The sequence below is a fragment of the Xiphophorus hellerii genome, chromosome 9, assembly GCF_003331165.1.
Source record: "Xiphophorus hellerii strain 12219 chromosome 9, Xiphophorus_hellerii-4.1, whole genome shotgun sequence".
NCBI lineage: Eukaryota > Metazoa > Chordata > Actinopteri > Cyprinodontiformes > Poeciliidae > Xiphophorus > Xiphophorus hellerii.
Window position 1 is genome coordinate 30231597 of NC_045680.1, and position 24830 is coordinate 30256426.

Sequence of the window (24830 nt, forward strand, 5' to 3'; positions counted from 1 at the left end):
TAAAAGAGGCGCTGGCCCTTTAAGTGGCAGGACGGCTGCTCTGCTCCAGCTCCGTCTGAAGTTTTCTGAAGTTTTTCTGAAGTTGCTCTGAGTTGCCCTGAGTTGCTCTGAGTTGCCCTGAGTTGCTCTGAGTTGCCCTGAGTGTGGTTGCTGGAGGCGGGGAGTCTCAGGTCGGGACTTGCTCAGCCATTGGGCTGATGACGTCGCTGCCGCTCCGTCTGGTTTTCACAGGGCAGAGAGACAATCCAGATTTTCCTCTGCTCCACATGCTGGCTGTTTGAGACGTCTGGTACCAGGTAAGGTTCTGTTGACTTGGGTTTTATTTGTTTTACCGGGTTTGGGTCAGAACCACACAGGAACCTGAAATCCAGGAGAGTTTTACAGGAAGTTTTCCATCAGCGAGACGAGAAAGCTTCCCTCCCAGCAGCTTAGTGAGGAAACCTATGCTGGGCCGGGTCACCGGCTCCAGAACCGGGCCCAGTTCTGGTCGTGAGTTAGAGACATCCACAAGCTGATCAGCGGTTCCTTCAGAACTTTGTGGATGTGAGCAGAACCTCGGGTTCAGACCCGCTGAGCCTCTGGGTTCTGGCCTGTTGGTCCCAGATAGTTTATCAAAACGGATCGGACCGGTTCCTCTCCTTCAGTGAGATGAAGCAGCAGCCAGAACCAGAGGTTCTGTTGGACCTCCACTCGGTACCAGAGGTCCATCAGGTCCAAACGGAACCACAGTTCATGTCTCATCCAAATGTTCCATCCAAAATAAAAACGTATTTTTCCGTTTTAACCTGAAGCTTTTATTTACGCCTTAACCGATTCCATGCTGTTCAGTAAAATGACAGCAAGGAAAGTAAACAAATATTGAATAATAATAACATTTACTTCCAGACAGAAAGTCTGGAAATAAAACTAAAAGCTTAAAATAACAAACTTATAAGTTTAAATTTGACTTTTTTATGTTAATGCTTTTTAGGCTGACATCTCTTTTTCTGCTTAAAGTTAAATTTTGTGTATAATCTGATTTTATTTGCCTCTGACTGTGTAAATAAGAGTTTCTTGTTTTCTTTGTTCATTTTTGAATCTGGCAGCGTTAACCGAGACGATCTCTACTCTGAGCGGATTTTTCTCTCATCATTTTCAGTCTTTTTGATACGTAGAAGAAGAGCAGCTGTTGTTCATTCTGCCTAAAGGGCTCAACGCTGCCCCCTATCTGTGAGGCACGGTGCTGGCTAAATATGCCACACACATTCATTAAACATGTTAGACTGTTTATAGTCAACAGGTGTTTTAATAATGTATATTAGCGATCAGGGACGCCTGGAGGATATTATCAGAGGATACAAAAATACTATCACTGCACCGGACCCAGTGGATCTCCATCTAGCTTCACTGCATTGTTTTAGCTAGCTTCACTGCATCGTTTCAGCTAGCTTCACTGCATCGTTTTAGCTAGCTTCACTGCATCGTTTCAGCTAGCTTCACTGCATCGTTTCAGCTAGCTTCACTGCATCGTTTTAGCTAGCTTCACTGCATCGTTTCAGCTAGCTTCACTGCATCGTTTTAGCTAGCTTCACTGCATCGTTTTAGCTAGCTTCACTGCATTGTCAGTTAGCTCACAGAAAAAGCGCCAAGCCGCCAAATAAACAAAAGTAAACTGACCAACAACATCCAGGTTTAGAACGGAAATGTTCCCACCCACAGACTGACACAGATGTGTGTACACAATGTTTTGATACAAAATACCTTTTTATCCACAATTTTGTTAATAGTAAAGCAGGTTAGATAATGAAAAATCCAATGACTGCATTTTTTTTCTAAAGGCTTTATTGGCTCTACTGGCCTTTATTTGATAGTTAATTGACAGGGAAGTGGGTAATGAGAGAAGGGGGAAGATATACGGCAAAGGTCGCCAGGCCAGGAATCGAACCTGTGACAGCCGCGTCGAGGACTAAGGCCTCCTTATGTGGGTTGTGCTTAACCCCTGCGCCACCACAGCACGTCCCTATTTTTTTTCCTTTTGATTGAATATCATGGTACGTACAGCTGGAAACAACCAGCTTTCTGTCCTTCGCTTTGCTTCCTCCAGACGGTTTACAGGAAATTACCCAAGCTTACCGTAAACAACCGCCTCCGCTGAGCTAAACGAGGCGGCTGTTAATGTTAACGCGGCATGAAACAGCGCCCCCAGAGGCGAAGCACTGCACTGCCTCATTTTAACAGGAAATGCATAAACTCAGCCATTTTGACCATAGAAATGTTGATATTACCAATAAACAAACACATTCATAGAAATTGATTTTCCATTCAATGCAGTTTATTTCTATAGCACCAATTCACAACACATCATACTGATGCTCTTTCCAAAAGGAATGGCTTCACTTCAATCGTCCAGTCTTTCCAGTTCATCCCAGTTATCAGTCAGAGAATCAAGTTCAGTTCATTCAAATTAGCTGGAAAAGTTTCTGGGGAAACCCAGCAGACTGCACTTTGCAGCAGTACCTCAGGCTGAGCATGCATGTGGCGACAGCGGAGAGCAACAACTCCCCTTAACAAGAAGAAACCTGTTAAAGGATTCTCCCAGAACCAGAACCGGGCTCACTCTGAGCGGCCAGCTGCCGTCTGGAGGTCAGAGAATACAGAAACATTTCCAAGTTCCTTTAGAACAACACCATGATCCAAGTCAGAACCAGGTCAGAACCTAGTGATCCAACATCAGAGCTCATCTGGTCTTCCTCTTTTGCTCTCCAGTCCAGAAAAAATACCAGGGTTCTGTTCCTCTTCAGAACTTCAATCAGAACCACACTTTGCCAAACTGGGTACAAGGTTCTGATGGACCGGACGGCTGGGGCGAGTGAAGTTCTGACCCAGTTAGACTCTGAACGGTGGTTCTGATGGACTGGAGGTCCAAACAGAACCATGTTCTGAGGGATTGGTCAGAGCAGCGATGGAGACGAAGGAATTAACGTGACTCGCTCAGATGCTCTAGAACCGGACCTGTTGAACCGGAGTGGCGGGTGTCTCATGATGTCTCACAATGTCTCATGATGTCTTCCTGATGTCTCCTGTCCCTCGCCAGAGCCCGGGTGTGTCCCAGAACCCTAACCCGGCAGGATGAACTGGTCCGGACTGGAGAATCTGCTGAGCGGGGTCAATAAGTACTCCACGGCCTTCGGGAGGATCTGGCTGTCCATGGTGTTTGTCTTCCGGGTCATGGTGTTCGTAGTGGCGGCCCAGAGGGTGTGGGGAGACGAGAACAAGGACTTTGTGTGCAACACTAAACAGGTGAGCTCCACACTAACGCACCTTAACATGTGAGTCAGAGTGGCGGACCAACAGGTTCCTGATCGAACAGTGGGTGACTCTAAATAGCAACCTTTAGTTGACCCGATAAAACCTTGTTCAGACCTTCCTGCTCTTCATCAAGACCTTTGGCTAAACAGCTTAGAACTCCATCCTCCTCAAGACGGCATCCAGCTCTGGAAACATGCTTGTTTAAAGATATTTTACTCTGGTCAAAGTCATAATTTATTTCCTGCTAGATGCTGTACATGAGTCTCCCCCTGCTGGCCTTCAGATGGAACAGCATCAGGCTGATTCATCCCTCACACCACAGCTGGCTGTCTGGCTGTCTAACCAGTCATGCTAGTTTATGTTCGGGTCTCAGAGGCTACCGTGGTTTCTGTCCATGGTGGTGTTGCAGGCGGTTCTCTCTGGTCTTCTCTCTGGTCTTCCAAAGGTTTTCTGTTGTCATGATGTGCTTCTGCTCTAGTTGGTTGCTCTCCTTCTGATGCGGTCCAGAACTCAACATGTTTGACCTGTTTTCAGCCTGGCTGTAACAACGTCTGCTACGACCATATCTTCCCCATCTCCCACATCCGTCTGTGGGCGCTGCAGCTGATCTTCGTCACCTGCCCGTCTCTGATGGTCATGGCTCATGTTAAATACCGTGAGGGGAAGGACAGGAAGTACATGGCGGTGCACCAAGGCTCTCACCTTTATGCCAACCCCGGCAAGAAGAGAGGAGGTCTGTGGTGGACGTATCTAGTGAGCTTGGTCTTTAAAGCCGGGTTTGACACATCGTTTCTCTATATTCTGTATCAGATCTACCATGGATACGACCTCCCCAAGTAAGCTTTGGACTTTACTCGTTGGCAAAGACAACAGTGGTGTTCTTCCGTTGCTTCAATCTGCTTTACTTTCTTTGCAGACTCTCCAAGTGTTCCCTGGCACCTTGTCCCAACACCGTGGACTGCTTCATCAGTCGTCCAACAGAGAAGAAGATCTTCATGCTCTTCATGGTCGTGTCCAGCGCCATCTGCATCTTAATGTGCATCCTTGAGATGATTTACCTCATTGGCAAGCGCATCTTGAAAGTGATAAACATCCGAAATGAGAACGAGAGGGTTGTGTTCGCCGACCAGCATGAACTCACTGCCATCGCACCTCCCAGGTCCCAGTACCGGAGTGTGGACCCTACGCTAGCAGAGAGCCAGCTGAGTTTAAGCAAGCGGGAGAAGACTGAGGGTCGACAGAAAACGACCCTGCTGTAGCACAGAGACCGGTGGAAAACAGGAAGACCGAAGGCCCTGGGATCAAGGGAACAAGAACTTTAAGGGTTCCCCTTCAGGAGGAACTGCTGCTTCTCCAGACAGGGGCTGGATGGATATTTCAGTACCAGAACAAAACTCTCAACTCTGCTTGCAGCTAGCTTTGCTTAATGACTGTTTATCAGAAAACTGCATCTGGTGCATCTTTTTATTTATTCATCCAATGAGACCAAAGAAGTCACATGATGTAACGACTTCATGACAACCCAGGGTTACCGTCCTCACAGTGACAAATGTCAACCTAACTTCATGTTAAAACATCACATTTACTCCACGAGAGTTTCTATACCAAAGGTTCTGGGCCAGAGCAAATCCAGGTCGCTTCTAGACACAGGTGTATGCATGTCATGTCTGTAGCTACAGAAAATGCTGATTTAGTTAGAAACAACAAACAGCGAGAGGTCAAGGTCAGGCCCGAGGTCATAGGTCAGGCCTTAGGCGTTTGTATGCACCGCCTTCCTCAGACTGTAGAGTGCTCTGGTAGCTGCCCGATGCAGCCCACTGGGCCCATCCCTGGTTCTGTTGGTTCTGTTGCTGACAGAACAACCAGCAGCGTCCTGGTACCAGGCAGGTGGCAGCCGGATTATGCTGCAGGTACCGGCCCGGAGCGGTTCCGCCTCCGGTCCAGCTTACAGGCAGAATGAGAATCATTTATGGCGACGACAGAGTCAAAATGTTATGAGTATAAAAACGCTACAAGGCAGAAAAAACTGTATAGATGAATCGTTTCAGTGAGGAAAGCCTGGACGATTCATCTGTCAGCTTCATCAGAATCATTTCAAATCCTGCTGTCAGAATGATTTATGAATAATTTCTGAGGAAATACCGATGAATTATTTCTTTACTCCAAACGTCACAACAATTTCTCATTTTAATGATACAATTCTCTAAAGATTCCTACTTCTCTCTCCTAACATCATGTGATTTTTTTCTAGTTATTATGACTTTTATGACACGATTTTATTCTCTAATTTAAACCGTTTAGGCTCTAAAACTCTGTTGTAAAAGCAGCAGGAAGCATTTTGAGGAACTAAATTAGAATCGTCTGCAGCTGTTTTCTCCTCCGAAGGAGGATATACCAGAATTATGAAGGATTCTGGTATTTTTGGACAGTTTGTTCTGGAAACCGGTCCGGCTGTTGCTGGGCTCCGCTGGGAGGAGTGATGCTGTGGGCCGAGGGCTCTGACTCATCCTGGATCGACTGGAATGAACTGAACTGATTTTAGAAAACCTTTAGTTGGGACTCACTGTGGATCGGCTGCAGAAATCAAATTAAACTGAAATGAGTTTTACTTTCATGTCCTGACAAAACATCAAACGTGTCAACATTTCCTTTCATGTAAAATTAATCAGAATAAAACAAAAATGAGCAAATGTGTCAACAACTCATAAACTTCTGGTCCAGAACCGACCCGGTTCTGTGGTTTAAGATCCAACTAGAGCCTCTGCTAGAGCCGGCTCTGGCCCGACTTCGGAACTTCTTAACAATCACGGAACCAGCAGCTGGTTCTGGTCCATCTGGACCCATCCAGCTGGTCTCGGTTCGGTTCGGCCTTTCCTCCAGAGGTGCAGCGGAACCTCCCCCCTCCCCCGCCGCTACGTATGAGCCGTCACGGTGCAGACAGAGGTTGGAAACATGGCGGCGGATGGGATGGTGCTCACCAACCACGACCATCAGACCCGAGTGGGAATCCTGACTGGTAGGTTCGCAGTTCCGACCCGTAGCGCCCCGGTTCGCTGCGGACCGGAGCTGTTTTATGACGGCTGTCACGATCCGGGCTACGAGCTCTGCGGAGCGGCTCGGCTAGCAGCGAGCTAACCGGCGGTTTGGGCTGAGCTCTGGGTTCGGTTCGGACACATGCTGACTCGGTTCGTCTGGGATTGGGCTAATATCTGCATGGAAACGTTAGTTATTGAGGGAAATGTGTGTTTGGAGCAGAAATGTGAGAGGATTGGAATATTTCATTTAGGCAGACAGACGGGAGAAGAAACCCCGGTTTGGACTTTCAAAACAAAAGGCGAGCGCCTCTTCCTGCTGGCTGGGGCTGTTAGAAATCCCTGGCAGGCTTTTATTTTGAAACGTCCCACTGTGCTGAACGGGTCCAGCTTGGTTGGGGTTGAACATCATGTTTCCTCGCGTTGGAGCGCTCTGCTCCTACATGAGCTGCATTATTCATGTCCCTTTGCAGATGTGCTGGTTCCGACCGCCGCCGCGGTTCTGCTCACGCACACACAAACCGAACCTTCGGAACCAGCCGGCCCGGTTAAAGCGGAAATGGTCCGCCAGCATCATTAACCACGACTCGGTTGATTAAAACATGTGAGGGCAAAACAGAGGCTCGACCCAGCTGCTTCGGAACCAGAGCCGGGAACTGGGCCCGGTAGGGTCCAATAGGCAGCAGTAACTGAAATTATTACCGATGATTTAATTTCTGAATGAATCTCTCCATCCTGACCGAAAAAGTATTCACACCCACTAACAGCCGAGTCTCTGACGTCACTGAGATGACCTTTGACCTACTTTGTTGAACTGATTCATTTCAGATGGTGGGGAATTTAAGTCCAGACTTTGACTAGGCCACTCCAAACAAGGCGGTGCTTTGTTAATTACAGCATTGAATAATAATCAGCCAACATGGAAACCGTAATCGCAGCAACGCACAGATCCAGAACTGGACTGGACCCTACCCGGTTCAGAACCGCCCCAATAGACCAGGTGGGAGCTAACTGGGCCCGGTGGTTCCCCTGTGTTTGCTCTGGTTCTGGTTCTGGTATCAGCCGGTCTGTCTCTCCTTACTCAACTCTGGATCACTGCTGATGGAACCGGGACCAAAAGATTCTGACGGAACCGGAACAGGGCCTAAAAGGTTCTGAAAAAAGTCTGGAAAAGTTCAGGATCTAAGATTTCTATAGTAAATATTCATATTTCTAGATTTTATTCTGGATCCTGTTGCATAAATGATCCATCTGACATTAAAACGTGGTGGACCCAATGGGACCCAACTGGACCCAAAGGAAATGAACTGTGAGCTGAAACTCCAGGAAGGTTCATGAACTCGTTGCTCGGTGTGACTGAAGATGTTCCCAGCTGGTTCTAACAGTGCCGGTGCCGGTCCAATCAAGTGATCCGTTTCCCCAGGAAGAGATCCAGATGAGGTTCAGGACAGAACCAGAATTGTCAGAAATGATCCAAAGGACCAGAAGACCAGAACCTGAGTTGAGACGCGCTGCTAAAGGATAAAGGGTCTAGAATGCAGAACGGTTCTGGTTCTGACCAGGCCTTCTCTCCCCTGCAGTCAGTGACAGCTGCTTCAAGAACCTGGCAGAAGACAGGAGTGGAGTGAACCTGAAGGACCTGGTCCACGACCCGTCACTGTGAGTCCTCTCATGAACGCCGGCGCCGCGCGCCTTCACATTCTGACCCTCACTGTCGTCTCCCCCTGCAGGCTGGGAGGAGTCATCGCAGCCTACAAAATAGTTCCAGATGAGATCGAGGAAATCAAGGTACGGGCTCCTTGGTGTCTTTCAGATGCTGGTTCAGGAAGCGGAGATGTTCCTGACTCGGTTCTTGTGTTTCCTTCCATGCAGGAAACTCTTCTGGAGTGGTGTGATGAGCAGGAGCTGAATCTCATTCTGACCACCGGAGGAACTGGTTTTGCACCACGAGATGTTACACCAGAGGTACCAGTACAGGCTGACACTCCCTGCTTCAGATGAACCCACTATGACGGTTCCCAGTACCACTCACCCAGCAAGTCCACAGGCTGCAGCACCAACCAAACATTACAGTGGCAGAAACGATCCTAGTAGCATGTAGAGTGAGCCCGGCTGCTAGCATGTAGCGCATGGGCAGGCTGCTAGCATGTAGCGCATGAGCCAGGCTCCTAGCATGTTGCATTAGCCAGGATGCTGGCATGTTGCATTAGCCAGGCTGCTAGCATGTAGAGTGAGCCAGTCTGCTAGCATATAATGTTAGCCAGGCTGCTAGGATGTAGCACGTGGGCAGGCTGCTAGCATGTAGCGCGTGAGCCAGGCTGCTAGCATATAGAGTGAGCCAGGCTGCTAGCATATAATGTTAGCCAGGCTGCTAACGTGTTTTCCACCTCATGAAGGCAGCCATACTTGACAAAACTGGAAGATAAAGGGTTCCTGGTAGCTTCATACTTGATTTTTCTCAAATCCTTGGCTGCTAATTTGCATCTTTTTTCTTGCGACCCGTCTGTCGGCTCGGTAAGCAGGAATGTTTCTGAAATGTTCGTCCTATGAATGAAGTCATCCCACGGATGTTGCAGGCGACCAGGGAGGTGATCGAGCGAGAGGCCCCAGGGATGGCTCTGGCCATGCTGATGGGATCCCTGAACGTTACTCCTCTGGGAATGCTCTCCAGGTGAGGTTCATGAAGTCCACAGCAGCCTTCTGTGTGTGTGTTGTGTGATGCACCTGCTTGATCTAATGTTGGCTCCTCTGTACTCATTCCAGGCCAGTTTGTGGTATTCGTGGTAAAAACGCTGATCATCAACCTTCCAGGCAGCAAGAAAGGCTCCCAGGTGCAGTAGTGACTCCTCACGGTTCTTGTCGAGTTCTGCCGCGTCTCATGGACTCAAAAGTGGTTTTACTGCAGAGATCCAGATCAAATGACGCCATTTTCAGCAATATGAAGCCAAACCAAATGCAGGTGGCCATTTGAAGGCACTGAGCACGTCAGTGGAGGTCATCCTCCCCCTCAGAGAACTTCCTGCTGCTATTTGAACTGGGAGAAGCGTTCTGGGAGTGATGAGACTAAACATGTCCGTGTTCCTGCAGGAGTGTTTCCAGTTCATCCTCCCGGCTCTGCCTCATGCCATTGACCTGCTGCGCGAAGCCGCCGTTCGCGTTAAATCCACGCACGCCGCCCTGGAGCCGATGCCCTCCCTGCTGACCAATACGCACGCCAATACGCACACCATGGAGCGCGGCACCCAGTGCGAGGAAGAGGACGAAGACGAAGAGGACAGGAGGAGAGGACGGCACAACCACCACCAGCACCACCAGCACGGCTCGTCCCACATCACTGTGGCCGCCATCGCCGCAAAGGTGAGCTGGCTGCCGCTGGGCCCCATCGGCGTTGGGGTCCATCAGAATTAAACTGGGAACTAACCAGTTGCTGCAGGAAGGTTGAAGGTCCAGGTTTGCAACAAGCCGCTGGTTGGCATAGCAACTATATAATCATGTTTTTCACAACTTCATTCTGTGTTCATTCATGTGTTTCACTTCTCATTCATGTGTCTGTGTGTGTGTGTGTGTGTGTGTGTGCTGGTCAGACGAGTCATGTGGCGGTCATGGCTAAGGGCACCCCCTACCTACCTGGAAACAGACCTGCCCCTCCCTCTCATTTCACCTGTTCCCGTCAGGTGAGCTGCAGCCATCTTCCTCCTCCTCTTCCCTCCTGACCCGTTACGGTTTCACTACTCACCTTCAGTCGTCAGGGAAACGCTGAACCTGATTGGTTGATGAGAACACACCTGCCTGATCACCTGAATCAAAGCAGCAGGACGATTCTCCCACAATGCACTTCTCTGTTTGGGTTCCTGAGTTACAAGGCTGCAACAAACTGCTGATAAATGAACCTGCTGATCTCCATCAGTTATTCAAGGCAGCTATGAGAGATTTGATGTTAGAAACCAAATTTAATGCAAAATTCTAAAATGGTAGCATTGTAACTGAATATTTTTACAGTAAGCTATAATTATCTGCACTGAGTAATTAGCTCACAATTAGCTCATAAGCTCAGGCTGGGAGGAGTTTGGAGAGGCCATGGAGAAAGACTTCTGCACGGCTTCGAGGCGATTCTGGTCCACCATCTGGCATCTCAGGAGGGGGAAGCAGTGCGGCACCAACACTGTTTATAGTGGGGATGGTGTGCTGCTGACCTCAACGCGGGACATTGTGGGCAGATTACTTTGAAGACCTCCTCAATCCCACTAACATGCCTTCCATTGAAGAAGCTGAGCCTGGGGACTCTGGGTTGGGCTCTCCAATCTCTGGGGACGAGGTCGCCGAGGTGGTTAAAAAGCTCCTCAGTGGCAAGGCCCCGGGGGTGGATGAGATCCGCCCGGAGTTCCTTAAGGCTCTGGATGTTGTAGGGTTGTGTTGGCTGACGCGACTCTGCAATATCGCATGGACATCGGGGGCAGTTCCCCTGGATTGGCAGACTGGGGTGGTGGTCCCCCTGTTCAAAGAGGGGGACCGGAGGGTGTGCTCCAATTATAGAGGGGTCACACTCTTAAGCCTCCCTGGCAAGGTCTATTCAGGGGTCCTGGAGAGGAGGGTCCGTCGGATAGTTGAACCTTGGATTCAGGAAGAGCAGTGTGGTTTTCGTCCTGGTTGTGGAACACTGGACCAGCTCTACACCCTCGGCAGGGTCCTGGAGGGTGCATGGGAGTTCGCCCAACTGGTCTACATGTGTTTTGTGGACTTGGAGAAGGCGTTCGACCGTGTCCCTCAGGGAGCCCTGTGGAGGGTTCTCCGGGAGTATGGGGTACCGGGCCCTTTGATACGGGCTGTCAGGTCCCTGTATGACCGGAGTCAGAGTCTGGTTTGCATCGTTTCCAGTGAGAGTTGGACTCCGCCAGGGCTGCCCTTTGTCACCGATTCTGTTCAATAGCTTCATGGACAAAATTTCTAGGCGCAGCCAAGGTGTTGAGGGGATTTGTTTTGGCGGCCTTAGGATCCTATATCTGCTTTAGGTGGATAAAGTGGTCCTGTTGGTTTCATCGGGTTGTGATCTACAGCTCTTGCCAGAGCGGTTCACAGCTGAGTGTGAAGCAGCCGGGATGAGGATCAGTGCCTCCAAAGGGTAGAGTGCCTTCTCCAGGTCGGGAGGTTGGGGGGGGGATGTCCTGTCCCAGTGGCGGAGTTTAAGTATTTCTAGGTCATGAATGAGGGAAAAATGGAGCGGGCATCTGGTTAGGATGGATGCCTCTCTGGTGGTGGGAGGCGCAGAGGGAGACCCAGGACACGCTGGAGGGACGATGGTCCTCTGCTGGGAACACCTTGGAATTCCCCCAGAGGAGCTGGAGCAGGAGGCTGGCAGAGGGAAGTCTGGGCCCCGTGACCCGACGAAGAGGAAGAAGATGGACGGTTGGCATATAATTATCTCATGATGGTATCATCTCTAAAATGGATGGACAGTGCAGCTGTGCCAGATTTTGACTGATAAAATACAGAAAATCTGATTATTTACTCAAACAGGAAGTCATTATTATCACATCAGTACAGTAGGTTCTTTCCAGTACTGGAGGTTTCTGAGTTCCTACCATCACAAGCTCTCAGTTCTTCATCCATGTATCTCATACGGTGCAGAAGCAAACATGCTGCCACAGCCATCCAGAACCGGGTGGTTCTAAGGATCCAGGACTAGTTGAACATGTTTCCTAAATATGTTGCATTTTCCTATTACCTAGAAAATTGCTGTTTGTATTACGCCAAAACTCATAATTCAAAAATTTACATCTTTTGTTATATTTGTCACCCATGGAGGTCGCCATTTTTCACAGATGGGTTGATGACGTCAAGGCTAACTTTACCCAAGTAGTTGTTTATCATATTGCGTTTGACTGGTGTCATTTTAGATAATGCCACACTGTGGCACTATTGGCTGTAATTAAAAAAATAAAAATTGAGACAGAATCTGGATAATTTATGAAAGAGAGGAGAGGAGAGCGAGAGCCGGAGTGGAACACAACAAAGGACCTAATCTGGACCCTGGACATTTCTCCGCAACAAAGAGCCATTTATACCAGCAGAACCAACAAAGGCTCTGACAGGTGATCGTTACCTTAACGAGATAAAAATAAATGCCGTGCTGAGACGGGCAGAGCTGGATGCTCTTTGAGATGCTAACAGGAGCTATACTGCCTGGGTACTGACGTCACCGATCCGACCGGATCCACGGGGGTTCGGTGTCAGTGTGGCTGTTACCACCACACCGGACTCTAAACAGCACAGCTGATGCCCAAACCTAACCCAACTAATATAATTACATTCCTAAATCAGAATACCACAAAGTCTTTACTATTTATTATTACTGTCTGCATTACTGGTAACGTAAAAGATAATTATCTAATAAACACAATTTTTTCATTTTCTTAAGGATATAAAGCTAATTAAATGACAAACAACACTTTTATACATTATAAATAATATTGTTATATCTCCATCAATTATAGGAGGTACAAAATAAATAAGGAGACATGAAAAACAACATGATCAACTATAATAAAAATTCCATCTGCAATGTATACATAAGAAATTTAATTGAGCAAAAGTCAATAACCAACAAATTAATTAGGTACAGCAGAATAATAACCCAGGTCGTTACAACCAGAGTTGTTAAACAGATACAAGCAAAATTCACATGTTTCTTTTACGGTGCCATGTTAGTCTGAGAGACTTTTTGTTGGTAGAGTCTTAAATATAGGAAAAAATATGGTTAAACTATTTAGTCTTCCAAGGTGGAAATTTTCCTTCAACTCTAAAATGATAAAATAAATCATATTCATAGAATCACATTATCAACAATTTATGCATAGAGTAAAACTCTTAGCATGCTACAGGTAAATGTTATCATTTAGTTTGGCTAAGAATAATTATTGCACTGTCATTAAATGATTTTAATAGATGTTCTTAGTTCCCAGAGTAACGCCTTAATGAGCTCAGAGGCTCAAACTGATGAATAAAGAGGATGGATGCTCTCTGCTGAAATATTTCTTGCTGTCTCTCATGTTCTTTCAGCAAACAGTTGAGACAGAGTTGGTTTTGGTTTCACCACTATTTACCTGTTGTTATACCTGCCATCCAAAGTTTTCTTAAAAGATTGTCTGTTAGTCTGCAGCTCATGTGAGCAAACCAGCTGAGGAGATGAAAAAAGTTAAAACTTGAGTTAAAATGTTGTTTTAACTTGAGTTGAGTTAAAACTCTAGTTAGAATGCTAAGTTTTAACATTTTAATTCAACAACCTCTAGTTGGGTAACCCAAAGATCACTGGGTCTTAAAAGACAGAGTCTCAGGCGTGCCGTGGTGGTGTAGTGGATAGCGCGACCCATATTTGGAGGCCTTGAGTCCTCGACGTGGCCGTCGCGGGTTCGATTCCCGGACCCGACGACATTTGCCGCATGTCTTCCCCCTTCTCCTTCCCCATTCCTGTCAGCCTACTGTCGTAAAAAGGGACACTAGAGCCCACAAAAGACCCCCTGGAGGGGTAAAAATAAAAATTAAAAAAGACAGAGTCTCTGAGAACAGTTCTTAAAGAGATAGCCAGTGTTTTCAGCAAAGTTGAGCTGACTGTCCAGGAATGACAAGGAATTTAAAATTAGCCAGTTTCAACATGTTGGCCATCGAGTGAAACTGGAATCACTTTCAGGTTTTGTTTATGTCATTTAATTAGCTCTACTTCCTTGAGGAAATGAAAGGGTGTGTTCTTTAGTGAGGGACTTTATATTTTACGGTTCCAGTAATGCCAGAATTAATAATAAATAATAAAGACTTTGTGGTATTCCGATTTAGTAATGTAATTATATTAGTTGTGTTACCACCCCACACCACTAGAGGCAGTAGCAGGCCCGAAAAGATGCGACTAAGGAGCAGATTTAGAAGTTCACAGAAAGCTCCATAACCCTCTAAGTCCTAAAGCTAAAGAAGTTCATTTTAAAATTCTCAATAACATTTTTCCATCCAGGGAATTATTAAGACAAAGATTCAACTTTGATACCAACAGCTGGACCTTTTGTGACAACGACTGAAACAACAGATCGTCTCTTTTTCTATTGTGTGCAAACTGGAACATTTTTGGAGGAACTTTCAGGACTGGATCTCATCAAAACTTTCCCTTCATCATCCCTTAAAAAGAGAGGATCTAATATTTGGACCCACAGAGACAGAAGAACCTCATTCTTAACAACCTGCTGATCCTCACCAAATTCTTCATCCACTCCTGTAAATGGGGGAATAGAAATCCTAACTTTTCAGCTTTTAAAAACCTTTTAATGGACAAAAATCACTACTTTGCATGATCAAGAGTCTGAAAGATATGAAGAGTTACGAGGTTTAGTTTTAAAATCACTTTCTGTTTGTAAAGCAATGCCTTTATCCTCCACAACTGTTCCAGTTTAGGTTTTTCAAAACAAAGGATGCCTTTGGGATCAGCGTTGGGATCTTCTCTTCATGTGCTCCTCGAACATCACACTCTGAGAAGCAGCATTTCCAAAACACACGCATGTCTTCATAAAGAGGATCGGCGTGACAAGTATCAGAGAGGAATGCTTTTACAGTTGGTTTCAAGACAGGTTTCAACAATTGTTCCCTCCTTACACGTTAAAGCTCCTGTAATCTCTTAACAGTTGGTTACTAAGACTGCAGATCTATTGCTGGTTTCTCCACACACCTAAGGGCTGAAGTACACCCAAAAGCTTTTGATTCTGCTCACTTTCAACCATTCAAAGGAGATACCAAACAGACGTAGGAAAGCCGTTTTCAATCTAGAAGAAAAAAAACAATCTGCATCTACAACCAAAGACCTTTGAAAGAAGAAGTTATTGCAAAAGTTTGAATTTATTGCTAATTTGAACTAAGTTATACTGTGTCAAAATAATTAATACAGGAAGAAGGAAAGAAAATGTGTATGCCTAATTATTTTTTCATTGTAGCAATCATTCTTGTTTATTCCTCATTAATAGGTGCCACAGTTATAAGGAAAATTCTTCTATGGGCTGAGCAGCAGAGTTGTGTGTGGGAGTTGTGCCCAGTAAAAACCTGCTAAATCGTCTCTGTCAATGCCAGACAGCTTAATCTGCTAAATACTCTTGTTTGGTATGATTTACTAAATTGGATGGAAGAAGTTTGATGAAACAAGACGTACTGCCAATTTAATTATTTGTCTAATACAGTAGTGTGTGTAAGAACTATTGGGATTTGCTCTGACATCCCAGATGACAGAGTTCTATCCCAACAGTTTGAGATGTGGGACGATTGCTGGTTGTAGAATCTCTTCTTATTACTATCAACCTTCCAGGGCACTCAGGTCTTCTGGTTCTGGTCTACTCTGCTCTCCACTCTTCCAGAAAACTGCTTAACAGCTGAAACACTAAGACCCTTCAAATCAAGGCTACAAACACACCTGCGTTCCAGCTGTTTTGTAGTTTTCTGCAAGTTCGATACAGATTAGTGGTGCTTAGAAGCTGAATGCTGCTTCTCCACATTTGGTTCTGGTCATGTAAATAAAACGGAATCAACAAATATTCAGACAGACTTGTATCAGAAACCTGTTGATGGGTACATAAAACAATGTGCCTTTAAGTTGTAATGCTTTATTGGACGTTTTAACAAATATGAATGAAACTGTATGTTTTATTCAAGGTATAATTTTGACCATGTGAGAATACCCAGTGTTGTATAAAGTACTGAAATCTCAGAGTCAAGTAAAAGTACAAGTACCTCTCCAAAATACGACTTTGGTAAAAGTCGAAGTCACTGACTGAAATGTTACTTGAGTAAAAGTCTTAAAGTATCTGAAACTTCTTGTACTTAAGTATGGAAATTACTGTAAAAATGGATGTACTCAAGTAATGTAATGAAAAGTACAAGTAAAAAGTAAAACAAGGCAAGTTTGAATGACATGTCTGATATTTTGGTAAACTTGTCAAATAAACATAAAATAATGTACCCAACCAAGTGCAGGCAGAATGAAACCTGCTAATAAATTGTTCCAGTTTTAAAGAGTAGCACATGTTAATGGTTTGTGGTTTTGAACTTGCATGCCTTTCCTATATTCGTTACATTTAGTCTAAATTGCTATCGCTATGGCTTCTGTCCCCCATTGAACTAGGGTGACCAGACGTCCTCTTTTTCCCGGACATGTCCTACTTTTCAGACCTAAAAAGATGTCCGGGGGGAATTTAAGAATTGTCCGGGATTTTGGTCAATTGCCTCAAAACACATTACATAGCTTACAGTGCATGATAGGGCACGGCGCTGCGTGTCACGTAATCCCTGAGCCGCGTCAGTGCGGGCAGCACTGTTCTGTGTACGACCCCCCCTCCCATCCGGTGTAACGTGATCGGATTTCTGATTTCCCCAACAATGGGAGAAGCGAAACAGGTGTATCCTATTGGAGGTGATGAACAAGCCCAGGCAAGCAGGCTACGACTTTGTTCGGTAGCCTGCTTGCTACTTGCTAATCAGTAGGTGGGGTCAAAACACTTTGTTTCTCTCTCTCGCTTTTTTGTAACGAGTAACTAAACCACACATTGAAAATGTATCGGAGTAAAAGTACGCAATTAAGTTCGGAAAAATAGTGAAGTAAAAGTGAAAGTCATCAAACATTTTCATACTCCAGGAAAGTATGAAGTACTCCACAATATACTTAAGTAAAGTAGTGAAGTATTTTTACTTCGTTACTATACAACACTGAGAATACCAATCCATATAAATATACTTTGTTAGATGTAAATGCATATAATCTTTTATGTAGGAAGATTTCACTTGAGAAGAACAGTTGAAGTCCCAAAAAAACAAGAATAACACTTGTCTGACATTTTTTCCGACCCACATGGGCCTTAAAATGTCCTTCAGTGAGCCGTTCCAATTTGCAGCCTAATCGGATGTCACAGCTGGATCCGAGGGGAATTATCTGGCCTCCCAATCTTTATCTCCACCCACAGGTTGACATTGTGCCTTATTCACTGTGTCTCAGAGTAACTTCATATTTGACCTCTCCTTGTTCAGACTACAAAATAGAGTGAAGTCCTGTTTGGGCAGTAACTAGAGTCTTGCACATTTAATCACATTTTTCAGTCAACTAGAGACTTCACCCTTCATAGTATATGTTTACATTTTAATCAGTTGGCTTTACCAAGCAGCCTCAAGTTAATCATAAAGACACCAGCCCTTGAGGACTGAATTATACACCCCTGGTTTTAAAATCAAATATGAAATAGCCTTTTTGATAACGGGAAAGTTTTATATTTAACCTGCTGTCACATTATTTATCTTGTCATGTATGCTGGCTTAACAAAAAATAAATGTTAGGTGGTTTTAAAAATGGGAAAATGAAGGGGACTGTGCAGATGGACATGTGAATCATATCCTCCAATGTACAGGACTGTGAGATTACATTGGGGTCAAAGATGGTGGGAAGATTTTTTATTTTATTTTTTAAAAATTACACTCTCATTTTGTTGTTTGAGAAACAACTGACCTAGAGATGAAGGCTTGGGAATAAAATGTTAATGCTCCATAAGTGCTTAAAACAGAAGTTGTCAAATAATTATTTGTCAAATGAATCGAAAGTAAGTCATGTTTCACTTTCAAGTATCTAGAAACCACAGGTGAATAAAGCACCTGTAAACCGTAAAATTAGATTGATGAATGTTATTATTGCATCATTCTACAATTTAGCTGCAGTTGCATCAGTTCTGCAGCAGAGCTACACAGACCATCTGAGAGCTGCAGCCTCCCTTAGCTGATGAACATTACATATATTCTACAGCCTTATTTTCATGGCATAATACTTTCCTATGTCATTGACAGGAAAGGTGGCCAGGCAATAGAATAATGAAGGTATTAGAGCAACCTGTTTTTGTGTGGCTCTGACTGCCTGCAGTGATCCATGTAAAGAAAAAAAAACTAATGAATTTTAAGTTGTTTTATCCAAGCTTCTATTGTAATGAAAATGTAATGGTAATCAGGCACAGATCTTGAATTTCACGTGTAACAAAAACTAGACCCTTTTCAACAATCCACAGTTTCTCTGCTAGACATGAATGACTGTTCTTCCCTGCTCTTGTTCGGAGCTAGCATTATCCTAGTCACTGCTCATTAGAAAATGATCAGCTTGTGATCCTGTTGCTTTGTTTTGGTCTGCCTGTAGTGCATGTTGATCGGTATTTCAGTGAAGCATCTTCAAGGTGTGCAACATCTAAAGATCACTCTATAGTTCCCTAATTCACAACTTCTCTCAATGATAACATATTATTTGTGATAATAGAAGGAATGAACTTTGTAATTAGTTTTGTCTTCTAGAGTTGAAATCTTTAGCATTGCTACATTGATGAACTTATGGTTTATGCTGTTTTACTTCTGCCTCCAGGACAAAATGTGTGATGATCCTCCAGTTTGGTTTTAAAATATTTTCTTTTATATCAAAATTTAATCTTGTCCAAGTGATTTTCTCTTTGCATGCAATATTCACAATAACCTGTGTGGGTTCTTTAACATTAGGTCATGTATAAATATTAAATTAATCTAGTTTTGAGTTTTAATCTAGTCGCCTCTTAATGTACTGAAATTTTGCTTTCACAACTGTGAAATATCACAAATCAATACACTAAAGCTTTAGGTACACATCGTCCATCACTACTCCAAAGACATTACATGAAAACAGGCACTCGTTACTAATTATGTAAATTTTCATTCTTTGTTCTGAAACAAAATGCTTTGGTATTATGAACACATGAAGTTTATGAGTCCCTGTCATTGTGTAGAGTCGTGCCAACAGACCAAGGCACGGCAAGGGTAAAGGATGCAGGTCATGTTCTGGGTGGCGTTTGTGTGTTAGTGCGATTGAGCCTCTGCATTGATCGACCACTAAGCCCCCTTGAACACAATGAAGGAAGTATTGATTGGCCAGGTGTTTCAAAGCCTCTCACACCCTGATAACAGGACCTTCCACCCATGTTGTTAAAAGCCTTGCGCCCCTCCTCTACGGACTTACACTCTCCTGCAAACAAACTGGTCAATGCTGCAAGCATTAACTTTGAATAATACAAGATCTATAGCTTTTTCTTTAAAAACAAAGTTACAATCTGGATTCAATAAGTAAATGGCTATAGCCGCATACTAATTTAGTATTTTAAAGTACGGTTGTCTCTTCTGAAAGCCACACTGAACTCAAGGTCAAACAACAGATCTGAAAACAGGGGGATCACTTTAAAAAATTACAGAGCCTCAGGAATTGCTGTAATAAATCATATTTTATCAGTGTTTGGCTCAGTTTGGCTTGTAACTCACTATTTCAGCTCTGTGCAGTAGAAGGCCAGGCAGTAAAGCCCTAACCTCAAGGACGGTTTTTACACAAGTCTGTCCTAGCTCTGTTAACAATCTGCAACAGTGGAGATTAAATGACTTGGCAAGTTTCATTCCAACAATAATGCAGTGAACATTTTAGTAGATCGCAAAGTGTTCAAAAGCAAAAGTAGCCTGTAGGAAATGCTACTGTATGATAAGGTAATTTAATTTGCAGGGGAGACCAGGGTGTACAGATAAGCCTGTGATGTTGTTCTTAGGTTAATGTTGACGAAAAGAGGTTGTGAAAAGTGATTTTCAGGAAACAAAAGAAAAGTTTCAAATCATGAGGAAGCAAAGGAATACAGAAAAAAGAAGTTCAAGGAGAAAGGAAAAGGCTGCAGTGTATGTATTAAAATAGCCTGGCAACGAAAAAAAGAAAGAAAACAGTCTGGGACATATGCAAATGTAAAAATAAATATCTAACCTGCTGTCATTATGTCTTTATTTCAAGGGAATCTCTTTCACTGTTAATACATTATAACACAGTCTGTGAGAAAACACTGTTGGGGTGCACGCACTCACACACTTCACACATAACACAGTTGTCACGACCTCTTGTTAAAAATAAATGTACATTTCATTATCTTAAATCCTTATGATATGTTTTTGGAATGTGTCATTTTATGTAGAAACAAAAAAAACCATCAAAACATACATATGAAAGTCAACAATGTCTCCGTTCAGTTGTTAGTGGGAGCAGCTTTGGGAGAAATTACAGGTTTTAGTCATCTTGGCTTTGACTCAAAGTTGTGCAGGTTAGATTTGGGTGGTTTATTCTGCATCTGTGATCAGTTACACCAGAAATACACATTATATTCTCACCTCCTAAAAGCTTTGGATGCTTCCAGACTTACTCCCTTATGTCAACTTCCTCCATTTGACATCCACCGCCTGCAGTTCCCGAACTTCACATATGAATTTAGTCTGGAAGTTTAGTTTTTAATGTGGGATTAGAGAAGTGATCAATAAGTATACATGTGGCTTCCTAATTGTTATTTCAGTTCTGGAAATCAAATTAAATGCATACTTGTGTTTCAGTAAATAGGAAAGAAATTACATCAGGGTAAAATAAAATAGAAAGGACATAGAAAGGATGTTACAAATGCTTTCAAACTCCTTAAACATTTTCACACATATCCATTCAACTATGCACTGCTTTGTTGCCATTTTGCATGAATTCCAATAAAATGTGGAATTAGTTATTTCTAAGTGTCAAAATGTAAAAAAGATTAAATATGCTTGAATATTGTTATCAAGCACTTTGCATCCCAAGGAAAACAGAATAAAGATCAATAAACTCAGCCACTCGCTTCCTTCCCACGCACAGCGTTACTCCACTTTTATTATGTAAATGATTCAACTTCATGACATGGAAAGATGATTGCCATGGTAACTTACAATTGGAAGAGGAGAATGCAGTTGAAAGCATGGCTCATGGGCCGGGAGAGGAAGAGGCAGCCAAGCAGATGAAGGTTGGGTTGCAGGTCCTCAGCTTGGTCACACAGAGCTGGTGAGCTGGACTGTAGTAAACCAGTATCTGTGAGATACAAATGGGTTCATGAGGACAGACAAACTGCTACAATATATCAATCAATCAATCAATCAAATTTTATTTGTATAGCACATTTCAGCAGCAAGGCATTTCAAAGTGCTTTACATCATAACAAACACAGAATCACAATGCAATATAGAATCAATCATTAAGTCAAGTTACATCAATAAATTTGTAATTGATTACATTTCAAATACAATTCTAAACAGGTGGGTTTTCAGTTGAGATTTAAAAGAAGTCAGTGTTTCAGCTGTTTTACAGTTTTCTGGAAGTTTGTTCCAAATTTGTGGTGCATAGATGCTGAAAGCTGCTTCTCCTCGTTTGGTTCTGGTTCTGGGGATGCAGAGCAGAACCAGAACCAGAAGACCTCAGAGGTCTGGAAGGTTGATACAATAAAAGCATATCTTTAATGTATTGTGGTGCTAAGCCGTTCAGTGATTTATAAACTAACAACAGTATTTTAAAGTCTATTCTCAATGTGGTTCTTTTAAAAGTGTCCCATCATCATGGAGCTGAATGTGTCACACATTCTTCCAATCAACATGTCAGTGACTTCTTTTGGTTTAAGTTCACGTGGTAAGTTAAGGTCAGAGTTATTAGTTCCCTAATGAAATCACACAGAACTCTTAACATTTTCACGGAAATTACCATAATAAAAGCTGTTCACACCTTTATTGGTTCCAAAACAAAATCTCCACAAAGTTTGATCAGTATTATATTGATGTGCTCAAGAAAAGAAAAACAATGAGAAGGCTAAAATAATTAGCTTTTTTTTACTACCAATACAAATTTGAACATTCAATTAACTTTCACTGGTCAATTGAGAGATCAGTTACCACTGGACCTTAAAAAAAAAGAGAGAGAGACTGGTAAGGTCAGTGGTACTTCAAACACCTGGACCACTCTACCGCGTTCAGTAAAAAATAAATTATATGAGCCTCTGTAAAAAGGACAGTAGACATTTGTCATGAGAGTGAAGGCTACATTACTATTTCTGAACCTTACATGTTGTCTGAACAGCAGTACAATGCATCATTGGAAAGCAGCAGGACACAAACCTTGGGTGTGACCATGAGCACAAAATTTCAAAAATGTTCTAAAGAAAAATAATCAGAGAGGTTAACAAGGATCCCTGGGTATAATCTAACGCATTGCTATTTCAAATACAGTAGTCAGACCACAGTTACTTATCCAAAACACTTTGCGTTTTTTTTGTAATTTAATTTTATTTCCTCTACGTGTCTTGGGGAGTGACCAGCGTTTCTATGCAACAGTATCAGCAGCGACAGAAACATAAACAATGGAGGGAAGCGGGAGATTATTACTGGAAAAACAGGAACTATTTTGAGTTTCTGTCACCAAGTCCGATTATTATAAACGACTTTGGGCTTGTTTTTTTCTAAAGTCGCTTACAGATTCAATGAGTCGCGGGTTTGCTGTTTTTGAGTTTGCAAATAAGCAGACATAAGTCTGGCATCCAGTTAGTTTTAGTCAGACTCTCCCTGTCCATCATTTCCCAGATGATCCGTCCTGCTGTGTCTTTGTTCATGTCAAGTTAATATATTACCTCTGAATTACATCGAGCTTCGCGTTGCGCTCCAGAAAACTGCAAACATCGAGACTAATTTGAACAGTGCAATGAACGTAAAAACAACCACGAATGAACGAGTCTAAAATCCTATTTACAGTTTTCCAGACAATAGAGGAACACACAAAAACGATTTACTAAAGTTTTTTTGTAGTGCTGTAACCATTAAACAATCTCCCCTTCAGTTCATCCTTATAAATGGAAATACATTGTTGATGTTACCATTATAAAATAACTTGCAATTAAGAATTGGCAAAGATCAATGTAATTTTCACAACGTTGTTGTCGAAAGTAACTAAAAAAGTTACTTTTAATGTAACTTAGTTACTTTCCAAATCAAGTAATCAGTAATCTAACTAAGTTACTTTTTCAAGGAGTAATCAGTAATCTGATTAAAGTTACTTTTTCAAAGTAACTATGCCATCACTGGGCATTAAGGAGATGTGCTGGCTTCTGGAAAAAAAAAAAACATTGATGCAGAAACGTACCCTATCTTGCAACCAGTTTCATCAGCATCAGATTTGCATTGTTTCCTTATTTATTTTAAACCTTGAACAGTTCAGGTTAAGTCATCACATATAATATATTGCTTAGATTTAGAATTGCTGTGCCTTGTTATGACATCTGTGATTTTAATGTTTTAGGATTAAGACATGTGCTGTGTTGTTTAAGTACTCTCAGAAATCCCTGACTTATTTATGCATTAGTCAGCATGAAAACTGCATATGTTTTTGCTTTTGGCAAAACATATGCAAAACATTTTACAGTTTTATCTCTCAGCCCACACTTCAAGGAAGAATGTCAAGGCCGGAACCAGAGAAAAGCAGAGGAGGTTCAGCGCTCTACCTCTGACTTGCTCTAATCATCCATGTATCTTGTGATCCAGAATAGTACAATGAACAAAACCCTTTCTGTAGCTAGAAAGATGGAGAGATGGAATGTTTTGGGTTTCTTTGGGGGTGGGGATTCCCATACTGCTCATACAACATGGGTGTCAAAAGAGCGACCCAGGGGCCATTTGCAGCCTTCTGAGTGATTCTGTGCGGCCCTCGACCACAACACAACAATGCCACAAATGTTGTTTTGTCAGCTCAAGAGGTTGATACTGACCCAAAAAACAACAAAACAAATTAATCTCTGGCATTTTCACTGATGCTATGTCTTTCAAGAAAGATAAGGACAACTTAAAGTATTCTAAAAATAGAAGCTACAACACAAATTTCTCTTCTCTTACTAACAATGTAAAAGAGGAATACAAAGGTAAAAATGATGTTTACTCAGAATACTTTGTTGCACCCACTAAGTAAACTTGGCTGTTATTATTCCTGAAACACACCAAAAAAATCCACATGAAATTGACTTAACATTTAGGATATTGTTTGTAGGTTTCATTCATTTGTTTTTAACAAAGCAAAACTCCAAGTTGTTTCAGATCTATAATGATTGTCAGGTCCTATTAGACCAGGGGTCGGCAACCCAAATGTTGAAAGAGCCATATTGGACCAAAAAAACCAAAAAAAAATCTGTCTGGAGCCGCAAAAATTTAAAAGCCTTATATAAGGCTTATAATGAAGGCAAAAGAGGTTTATATTAGCCTATTATCAAAATGACTAAGCATTCAAGATTAAATGTTTATTTTCCCTGCAGTGCGTCCTGGCAGTAATGATGCACCACGTGACTAATCTGCTGTACAATGGTGCTTTAAGAATGCATTCAGACCAACCCAGAATTACAGTCCTGAATCAGACTCTAATCCGTTTGTCTAGAAAGTTAGATTTTTTGGGGAGGTCAGAATGCAAATTTGAATTCCAAAACGGACTTAAAAAGCCATCACCAATCTGCCTCAAAACCTAGGTCTCGGTCCGGTTGAAGTGGACTCTAAAACAGTAAAAAACCTTTCTGAATGCAACCTGACTAGAGACCGTTTCAAAAGCAGGAAGTTAGCAACAGCGCAGGACATTCTGGTCAATATATTACTCTCTGCTCT

The 24830-nt window shown here is 43.0% G+C and overlaps 2 protein-coding genes and 2 long non-coding RNA genes across 4 annotated transcripts in view; 3 read left to right on the forward strand and 1 right to left on the reverse strand.

Moving 5' to 3' along the window:
- Positions 1-5982, forward strand: LOC116725833 (gap junction beta-4 protein-like). The gene is made up of 4 exons (XM_032572208.1): positions 1-296; positions 3074-3279; positions 3823-4124; positions 4205-5982. Exons 2-4 carry the CDS (start codon positions 3109-3111, stop codon positions 4545-4547), a joined length of 816 nt encoding a protein of 271 aa, XP_032428099.1. The 5' UTR covers positions 1-296; positions 3074-3108; the 3' UTR covers positions 4548-5982.
- Positions 1982-21619, forward strand: LOC116725838 (uncharacterized). Its single transcript, XR_004340500.1, has 3 exons — positions 1982-2560; positions 6212-6213; positions 21601-21619. It is a non-coding gene; the product is annotated as an uncharacterized LOC116725838 (long non-coding RNA).
- Positions 6119-10291, forward strand: LOC116725836 (gephyrin-like). The gene is made up of 8 exons (XM_032572211.1): positions 6119-6304; positions 7901-7979; positions 8051-8108; positions 8193-8285; positions 8897-8991; positions 9084-9151; positions 9408-9677; positions 9905-10291. The coding sequence occupies exons 1-7, from the start codon at positions 6241-6243 to the stop codon at positions 9449-9451; spliced, it is 501 nt and encodes a 166-aa protein (XP_032428102.1). The 5' UTR covers positions 6119-6240; the 3' UTR covers positions 9452-9677; positions 9905-10291.
- Positions 21057-24830, reverse strand: part of LOC116725837 (uncharacterized) — a 13998-nt gene continuing 10224 nt past the window's right edge. Inside the window, exon 6 of the long non-coding RNA XR_004340499.1 lies at positions 21057-21240. This is a non-coding gene — a long non-coding RNA (uncharacterized LOC116725837). The remainder of the gene's footprint in view (positions 21241-24830) is intronic.

Coding starts and splice junctions, on each gene's coding strand:
- LOC116725833 (XM_032572208.1), top strand. CDS start 3,109: ATGAACTGGTCCGGACTGGAGAATCTGCTGAGCGGGGTCAATAAGTAC. Junction 3,280..3,822: donor TTGTGTGCAACACTAAACAG/GTGAGCTCCACA, acceptor ACCTGTTTTCAG/CCTGGCTGTAACAACGTCTG. Junction 4,125..4,204: donor CATGGATACGACCTCCCCAA/GTAAGCTTTGGA, acceptor CTTTCTTTGCAG/ACTCTCCAAGTGTTCCCTGG.
- LOC116725836 (XM_032572211.1), top strand. CDS start 6,241: ATGGCGGCGGATGGGATGGTGCTCACCAACCACGACCATCAGACCCGA. Junction 8,286..8,896: donor CACGAGATGTTACACCAGAG/GTACCAGTACAG, acceptor CGGATGTTGCAG/GCGACCAGGGAGGTGATCGA. Junction 8,992..9,083: donor CCTCTGGGAATGCTCTCCAG/GTGAGGTTCATG, acceptor TACTCATTCCAG/GCCAGTTTGTGGTATTCGTG.